Genomic DNA, 9,443 nt, shown 5'->3' with positions numbered 1-9,443 from the left:
CGCCATAAAACAAATGATCTCTTATTAGCTCTTTTTGCTCGTCTACCAGCAATTGAACATTACATCATTGTTATCTGTGTCTCTAGAGATTGGTGCAAAACCCCATATATCGTAAATTAATGTGCCTCATTCCATCGCAGATCGAGACGTCTGAGTTATTAACTTATAGCTCCAACCCATATGATTAGGGCCAATATTGCGCGATCCTTGTTTGTAATTTGTTCCAGTTCCCAACAAGATTTTTTGGTGTAGCAGACACGTTAATTTCCCAAAATTTGAAAATTTACCCCCTTTTTCGCGTTATTTTCCTTTGTTGGGAAGCAAATTTCCCTTCGCATCGTGTAAATTGAAGTCTCATTGATTTCCAATAGGCTAATTGACGCGAGAGTTAATTTCCCACAGCTACAACATCTTTTGGTAGACTTAGGAAGAGAGCATGGAACAACAAAATGCTCACAATGAAGACCAAGATCAGAATGTACGTAGCATGCATACTGAGATACCTTCCTCTATAACTCAGAACAGGAGAATTTAGAAAGGAATTAATATGTTCCACCTGCGCTGTCTGCGTAAAATTCTGGGAATCATCTGGCAAGACAAAGTCACCAATAACGAAATCCTTGCGCGAACAAATCTTCCACATACGACTGCAATTATCTGCAAGAGGAGACTAAGAAGTGAGACGAAAAGACGACTGTAGAATTCCGAAACAGCCAATACACGTAATTTGGAGGACTGGGAAGAAAAATTTCAACGCCGTATCCCACAACCGCGCACGGCCTTAGGTGTTGTTCCCAAACTCCCTGCAGTATTTCCATCGCCAAAACTCAACAGATTATTCAGTGTCTACCACATTTCCTGTTACTGAAAGAACATTCAAGTAGACCCGACAAGCTCTAATCTCGCCTTTGCCATATTAAATTCGAAAAAAAAAGCCGCGCGCGTTTGTGGGATACGGCGTTAAAATTTTTCTCCCCAGTCCTCCGAATTACGTCACCAGATCATCTGGCTGGTGGGGGAGGAACGCGTGACGAAACCCCAAGATCGGGGGACGCTGCGTGGGATCCGGAGGCTATGTATCTCAGTGAGATTTTTTAGCTCCTGGCAAATCCCCCGACCGTTCTAAAGGGATTTTGTTATTGTAGTCGCATTCGCTTAATAGTCTTACACGCTACAAAAAGTTAGTCTGGCCGACCACATTTCACAAAACTGGAACACCTTGTCTTCCCCTTCGCTAACAAATTCTATGTTCTTAAACCAAACAAGTGTTGAAAGTTAAGGATTGTGAGACAGGGGCTACGGTTTACAGTCCTTGTTCACAAGACTTGAAACTCTAAAAATTAAGGATCTAATTTCAAAGGCAGCACATTTCCTCTGATATTTTAAGAATTTGAGAGTTTTTGTTAAACGCAATCCAAAGGATATTCGACCTCCTTGGGAGGCCCCTCATACTCTAGAAAGTGCCATTAAATGTTCATACATCAAGTGTGGGTATTTTATTGAAAGTTGCAATACTGGCCGGACGATTAAAAAAGGCTGTAATTGTTTCAAAAGTTCCAACGTTTAATGGACTAGATGTGATTAAAATCTCAGACACCAATGTTCACCCTCCTTCGTTAAATCTACTTTAAACAAAGCCAATAATGAAACAGCGATACACACGGCAAAACATTTATTGAAAAAAATGATTCATGATGCTTTCATGCAGCAATGCCAGACAACTAAAGGTGAATTTTACACTTCGCAAGCCGATGGGGAGATAACCCTTACATTGCCTCTGATTCCTACTTTAAAATCAGACCATTTCTTGACGTTACCCTGCCCCACATGGCACGATTTCGAGATTTTCAAGATCTCGCTTAAAGAGAGAACTCGGTTCCAGATATTGAGGCCCGTCAGCTCTCCGAGGTAACTTTGAGTTGGGTCAAAGTCGCCACCAAACGAATCTTGCTCTTGCCCGACAGTGAGGATTCCGTTGGTCCTTATTTTATAACCAGTCTTCAACTGAGACCCTTGGGCTTGCTCGTTGCCATCTTTGTAAACTTTCCAAGAGCCATTCGTGCTCTCCCATGTGATACAAACGTGATGCCAGTTACCGTCATCAACAGATACACCGGTATCTCTGCAAAAAGGTAAATTAATGTCATTCATTTTCACTTGTCAAACAGTTTTCAGTTTTCAGTGTTGAAAGGAATCTACTTTTGCTTCAGTGTTGGTTTCGCATTGACGACCTTTGTCAGTTAATCAGAACCATAAGGCAGGCACATACATGCATTTTAAAATTATGGCCAATAAATGGAAGTAAGCCTGCCAGTGACCTTCTCCCATAGAAATCTGTACTTTTCTTACGCAGATGTTGACAAACGAACAATGCCAAAACACGGTTTACATGCTTAACAATATACATGAAAAAAATACTCAGTTCTTAATGCCTAAAATAGAGTGGAGTTCTCATAAATCAATTTGTAACATGAGTGCAAATAACAGCAAGTTTCCAAGTTTACAGGTGAATGGCACTAAATGTCATCAAACAGTCAAGCCTCTCAATTGTGTTTGTAATTTGTGGTAGTACACTTTATAAGCGCTCTACACACAATGTCATCGGAGCTGTCTGTAGAAAACTATTTTCATCTTTATCATTGTGACCGATAAGATTGTTTAGGTTGAAATTCCCACGGAGCTGTGCGCAAAACTTTTGTCCGGTAATAGAAATTATGAACTCTTCATTCAGAATAAACGAAACAGTAAAATATCGCACCTTAGTTTTCACAAATTGCTTGTGAAAGCGGCCAGAGACAGAAATTTTGCCATAAAAGCGTACTCGCACCATGGAATAAAATACTGTCAGTTCTGTTTCCCGGATTGACCCTGTGGTTTCCTTTCGAGTGAAAAATGCGTGGGTTTTTATATCAGTTCCCTCTTCCCACGGTCTCTCTTTTCTGCCTGCATTGTCGTTAATTTGAGGCAGAGAAGAGAAACCCAACAACAAGTTTAAGTCGAGGGCTCCCTTTGAACTTTGTTCGGTGGCCAACAAACTTTGGTGTCGGCGAGAATTGCAACTTACAGGGTTTTTTACGGGTCCGTTGGAAGCGCGCTTGAATTTCAACAAATGGCCCCAAAAGCGGCAAAAATTTGTGACGCGGATGAATAATACAGCAGCTTCTATTTCAAACAATGGAATTACCTGGTGATTAATAACCTGATCTAGGAGAGTGAATTTTTGACTTTGCAGAGACAATAGTCAACTGCAAGAGTTGGACAATAGTGATCTTTGTGTTGAATTCACACATTTCTTCTCACATCGTGGCTTTATAACACTTGAAAGAACAAAAAAAGCAAAACAACGAAACAACAATCCGATGTCTTGCCGTCATTTTGTCACAGTTGAATCCAGTGGATAGTCACACGCAAGGTAATTTGATCACAGACGGCCGGTGAAATCGATGTCACTTTCGATTTTGCGATTTAATTGTGCAGCCAAAAGTACAATAGAAAAATCGAAAGTAGCAAAAATTTCCCAAAACGTTTTTCGCTGATGGCAACTTTTATATTCGTGGCAAAATATTTGTGTTGTTTTCAAATTTTGTTGCTGGTGACAATTTTTTTTTCTCGATCGACACTTCCTAAAAACGTCCTTGCGCTCTTGCTACAAAGTGTGTATCAATATTTATTTACTTTTGCGTAAATAGTTGTTTTGCATAAGGCAGGCTAACAAATTCTGTAGCTTGCTTAGCTCGTATTTTTGAGCGTTAAAATAGAATTTTCGGTCCTATGTTTCTGGTAGCAAGTCGTATATTTTGAAGTTTCCCATCGAGACACTAACCCCGCCGGATAAGGGAGGATTAACTTCAGTGAACTTTTGTCGTGGAAACTGTCAGACGCTCAGAGCACACGCTTAAACTTGTCGCGAAAAAGAAGTTGAACTTCATGTCAGCCTGGAAGCCAATGTTTCTCAATTTTCAATCTTTCTGGGTTTAGCATTTTACTAGTAACTACGTGTCTTCTCAGGAAGCTATTTTCCGAAGAAATCTACGATGGCACTATAATGATTTACGATACCAAAACAATATCGTGTACTATTACAGCTACATATTACGTTCTGGAAAACAAAACGTAGCTCCGTTGACAGTTATGGAGTAAGTTACTGCTCTACCACACGTTACTAATTCGATTAACGTTAAGTGCATTACGCGACCAAGAGCTTCGCGTGATGACGTACTCGTTTCCGAAAGAGAGTTTACACACCAGAGATTGAGTCTTGGTTGGAGTAAAAATTTGACCACCGCTAGGCGACGGAGTTTACTCAGTTCAAAGGACTACCGCCACATCACAGGGTATCACAAAGCATATAAAAAGAGAGGTATACAAACAATGGCAGGCACGCGGTGGAGGAGGTGAAGGGAAATGTGAAATTGCGATGAGAGCCAAACGATCATCACTTTGTGATGGTGAGCACTAAAAAGGGGGCGAGCACATGTTAGCTCGGGCTTATATTCGCCTCCTGAATAGCTCTCAGACATGATTGGTCAGAAACCTGATACACTTATCAAACCCACCCGAGACTGCAAACCGTAAATCTAAACGAATGCCTTGCCATAAAAGTTCGATCATGATATATTGATATAATCTTGACTTTTTCCCTTACACTGATTGTTCGTTGACGTAGAACCGAATGTCTGACATCCTGCCCATCACGATTTCATTGTAGTTCGTTGACAAGCTGTAACTCACGACTGACAGATAATTGGATGTCTTTTCAGTGGTACGCACTCTGAGGCAAATCGTAAAAGCACTGGTTACCTCCAGACCATGATGGATAACGTAATCATTGATTCCAACGTTGGTGAAATAAAGGTCGAATTCCCTCGTAAGGAAACCTGTTGAGACACATAACAGAAAGCATTTTCGTACAGCTTGTATAGATTCATCCATCCCCACGTCACCTACTCACCCTGTTATCCTACTAAGTCGTTTCTAATGTGCAAAATACTGCTAACTACTGTACTGCACAAAAAACTTTATATTATTAGTTATTTATATCTGTAACGAGAGAAATTTTTATTCTAAAAATACCGCCTCTAAGTAGGAAACAAAAAGGGAATAACATGTCTTTTTTCGGGAATATTGTTTATTTGCGCCCTAAAATGACACTACAAGGGCGCAAATAAACAATATTCCCGAAAAAAGTCATGTCATTATCATTATTATCAATAAACAAGGCCAAATGATATCAAGAATGCGAGTTTTGATAATACAAGCTAAGTGAATAACGAATTCAAAGTCATTTCAAATCATCATGTAAGTGTTGGTTGAACAAGCTATTAAAGAATCAACTCAGTCCAGTGAACGTATTTAAAATTACCGAAAAAATGCGTAAAATCGTCTATAAATAATACGCATATCACAAAGTTGAAGCAAGAACCAATCAGCTGTAGGGCTGATAATGCATTTATAGCAGCCCGCTGTCAGTCTTTTGCGGCCCGCTGAGCGTGTGTTTTGAAGAGGCCGATTTTCTATTTGGCCGCGTATATGATAATAATGACTATTTCATTTAAATGATCATGTTACAGGATTAATTGCACATCAATGTGTCTTCCTCATCTATTTGTTGCTGCATTCCAAGCTACAAATGCTATTATACAAAAAGAAAATATTTCCTGACCTTAAAACGTTTTTGGCTCAGAGCTATAGCCGAAAATCTGGGGAAGATAAGTTAGCTTTTTTCTGAGAGGTCCTTATGTCGGCACTTTGATTTATTACAGTGACGTGGATTTTAAATGTGAATACTGAATGGGCGATTGCATGGTGAATTGAAGCTGGCATATTTATTACAAGGGCACACAGAGTATATCCTAAAACTTACTTCTTGAGCACTAATGAGGAGAAAAAAAAAAGATTTACCAGCAGAAGAAAAATGAGCAAGACTTCAGTTTCCATTGCGGAAAAAAATTCAAGTAAACAGAGCAACTTCGCGTGTGATGAAGTCTTGAATTTCAAGTGCGCGAAAAATAGGTGATTTGACGTATATACATTGTATCTGCCTAAGAACTTAATTTGCAATGCGGAAAAATCAATGCAGAGCAGAGAAGCTTTGCATCTGCATAAAATCGGGCGTGTCAGCGCAGGATGTGACCATGAATTCTCTATGTTGCAGATCATGTAGTAGATCTGAAAACTTTATTCATTGGACGATTATGTCGAATATTGATTAATTAGTATTTCAATAGAGTTCAAGTTCGGTTGATAGATCGGAATTGCGTTGCACAAAAAACCAACGAGATTTGCCTTTCATTATATAATGCAAAAAGAGCCAGGGAGTTCCCATTTCTGGCAGCGAGTAGTAGTGATTTGCCCGAAAAGGGTTGTGATATACGAAACAGTGTGGCGGAATTGTCAAAACGTTTACAGTTTGAATTGTCGTGGATTTCTAACAAATAGGGAATGCTTCCGACAATTCTTCATTTACATGTTTGAAAGAAATGGCTAAAGGGTCCGTGATATACGGTCAATATACCACTTGGCATATTGAAAAGGCTTCTTGAATAGCAGATAAAATGATAGAGCGATTATTGAGCGATCCTTGTACCTAACTAGAAAATCAATGCGGATGTCTTTTCATCAAGAAGCCTGAACAAAAAACTAGAGCGCTTTGGGGGGCTCGATTTCATCACCTTCTCGATTAATGGTAAAATGCTACATTAACTGAGCCTAAAAGCTAAATATATTCAGAAGTAATTGTGTTTTACCTGGCTGAATCTGACTGCTTCGATTTTTCGCAGTCTGAAGTTCTTTCCTCAGGTGGTCGATGTCTTGTTGGAGTTGTTTATTTGCCTCGCACAAGTCGCACTTGTCACCTTCCACGGACACCTTTATCGTTGGACTACAGTGACAAGCAGATAGAGTGAGATCGCTGGGTTTTTGTGCTCCTGAAAAAGAAGCAAACGCAACCGCGATAAACAGGAAATAGAGCCCAACATTTGCCATCTTGTTGCTTGATCTGAAAGAGAGCAACCGTAGAGATCGAGAGGTACACTGCTCTGTGCACTGCGTGAGCCGGAATGGCCAAATCGATACTTTTGGGATCAAAAATAAGTTGACGTGGGAATGTGGCGTCAGGCAAACAGCCAATCAAGTTAGACTGTCGCTGCTGTCTTTTAGCAAAATGCCTTGTCAATGGGCGGGATCTATTTTCTGACCCATATTCGCCAGCACTCATGTCTTCATGCATGTCAAAACATACGGATTCGAGGCCACATGACGGAGTCAAATACACTGTCGTAAATACGAAATGTGAATGTGTGGAGCTGGAAAATAAACCGGCCCAAAAATCCATCAAAACACTCGAGACAACATAGAAAATGAAAAGTACTTAAGTGAATTTTATTTATCTGACTGTCATTAAAACGGATTGCAATTTGTACATATTGATTATGGAAGATTTCCCTTGATCAGTTTAATCGAGCCGAATTTGACCGTTGGAAATTATAGTACATGTAAGAGATCAATAGCCGTATCAAGTACCTTGTGGTCATGATGTGGCCTCGAATCCCCTGTGTTGTCTACCTGTGGTTGCACAGCGTACTTCCACGTTTAACGACTGCAGAATTAAAAATGAATTGCCATGCTTGCCGATCAATCAGTGAAGTTATGACTCCGTCGTTGTGTAGGCAGGATACGTGTTTCTCTTGGGTTAGTACAAATTAAATAACTTACCCTGGCAAAACAGTACGGTATACGCTTTCTTCCCATTGTCGAGAAAATCAAAGCTAATGCGATCATATATCAGAATTTTAAAATATGTTTAAAGATATGTCCAGGGTTAAAAGCGTTAGCAAACATTTGTTAGCTGCTTTTGCGATTTTGCGATATTTGCGGCTTTTTGAGGGCCCCTCTGACTTGGTCACTCTGGTGTTTTTTCTCTTGCTAATTTGCTGTTTCTGCGATATTTGCGATTCTTCTTAGCAACGATTTTGCCGTCCTAAACAAAATCCATGTTACTTTTGCGAATTTTTATAAATCCATGGCTTTTTGAGGGCCCTTCCTTGCCTTTGTCGCTTGCCGGGCCTGGTGTTCTGTTTCCGGGCCAAATTTGTAAAAAGCAAGTAGTTCTAATCCACTTTTGCTATAATTGTTGGCAACTTTTGCTAGCATGAAATTTTCTTACGGCGGCAAAATCTTTGCTAGCAAGAATCGCAAATAACGCAGAAACAGCAAATTTAGCAAGAGAGAAAATAACCAGGGGGCCCGGTTGTTCAAAAGTCCATTATTGCTAATCCCAGATCAAAAGTTAACCAATGAGTTTATTATCTACTCCTAAATGTTGTTGCAACGCTGATATTCGGCAAAACTTTACATTCGGAAAAGCAATTTTGAAAAAAAAAAAAAAAAAAGGCAAAAGAAACTCAAGCCATGTCAAATTGTCATACTGAATAGAACCTTGTTTCTGTCGCAAAATTAGGCAAAATTCAACTGTTTAGGATTTTGTGATTTAGAGATTAATCTGAAAAGTAAAATAGCGGAGCGGCAAGTCCCGAGAAAGAATAGGGAGAGGAAAAGTGTCCTGTTTATCTAGTGCGTTGTTTATCCACTGCTCCACGGCATCTATTTATGAAGTAAATCAACTAAATTTAACCACGGCAAATGTAAAAAGTTCCCCATAGGTGCGACTGATCGTGATACCAATAACGCGAGTTTCTGTTATGAAAAGTAATGACGTCAGCGGATGAACACAGCAAAAACCTCAGCTAGGTCCATGTCTGTGAAAAGAAAATAGATAACAGTTGGATTATAACGATGCACATAATCCTAGAGAAGTAAACTACGCAAGCGCAATAAACTGCAGAGTTCATTAATACATCAGTCATCCCTTCCACAAATGAACCACGCGTAAAACATAAAAAAAGCATTAAATGGCCGAAAAAGAAATATCATGACTATTTCTTGCACGTATACATGTGACCATGTTTCGTTTATGATGTTAGAAAACTTGGGATAACGAGAAATCAGTCCAAACCTTCTTCCGACAGTTCTCCGATTCAGGAGCTCTCTGTGCGTGCGCATACTTATGAAACAAGTGTGAACATCGTTCTGCGTATTTTTATCTTCACTTATCAAATGGTCTTGATAGCACAAGACAGTCTTATTACTAACAATTTTAAAATACAACCACACTTTTGAGTTTAAGGAACATGTTTCGATGTTTCAAACAACGAAACATGTTCCTTAAGCTTAAAAGTGTGGTTGTATTTTTAAGAATATCTTTAGTTATGGCGTGTAATGTCAACATGCATGTAAACAGCAAAATGGCGCACATGAAAACCACGCAAGAAGGAAAAGTTAGATGCTTTTTATATTCCTGCGACAATAGTTGGGTGATATGAAAGTAGATTCTTCACAGGGGCACCAAATATCAACCGCTATTGAGCGAACAGGAAGAAGTTAAA

At 39.5% G+C, this 9,443-nt stretch overlaps 1 protein-coding gene across 1 annotated transcript; it reads right to left on the bottom strand.

Moving 5' to 3' along the window:
- Positions 1–1,657: 1,657 nt before the first annotated feature.
- Positions 1,658–7,036, bottom strand: LOC137990650 (neuronal pentraxin receptor-like). Its single transcript, XM_068835772.1, has 3 exons — positions 6,747–7,036; positions 4,646–4,877; positions 1,658–2,122 (listed from the first exon to the last, which is right to left on the bottom strand). The coding sequence occupies exons 1-3, from the start codon at positions 6,982–6,984 to the stop codon at positions 1,735–1,737; spliced, it is 858 nt and encodes a 285-aa protein (XP_068691873.1). The 5' UTR covers positions 6,985–7,036; the 3' UTR covers positions 1,658–1,734.
- Positions 7,037–9,443: the final 2,407 nt, after the last annotated feature.

This window comes from Montipora foliosa, chromosome 2, assembly GCF_036669935.1.
Source record: "Montipora foliosa isolate CH-2021 chromosome 2, ASM3666993v2, whole genome shotgun sequence".
Lineage (NCBI taxonomy): Eukaryota > Metazoa > Cnidaria > Anthozoa > Scleractinia > Acroporidae > Montipora > Montipora foliosa.
Note: the sequence above shows the minus strand (reverse complement) of the source record. Positions and strands in the feature narration are given on the sequence as shown.

Coding starts and splice junctions, on each gene's coding strand:
- LOC137990650 (XM_068835772.1), bottom strand. CDS start 6,984: ATGGCAAATGTTGGGCTCTATTTCCTGTTTATCGCGGTTGCGTTTGCT. Junction 4,878..6,746: donor AAGCAGTCAGATTCAGCCAG/GTAAAACACAAT, acceptor GTGTCTCAACAG/GTTTCCTTACGAGGGAATTC. Junction 2,123..4,645: donor TACGTCAACGAACAATCAGT/GTAAGGGAAAAA, acceptor ACCTTTTTGCAG/AGATACCGGTGTATCTGTTG.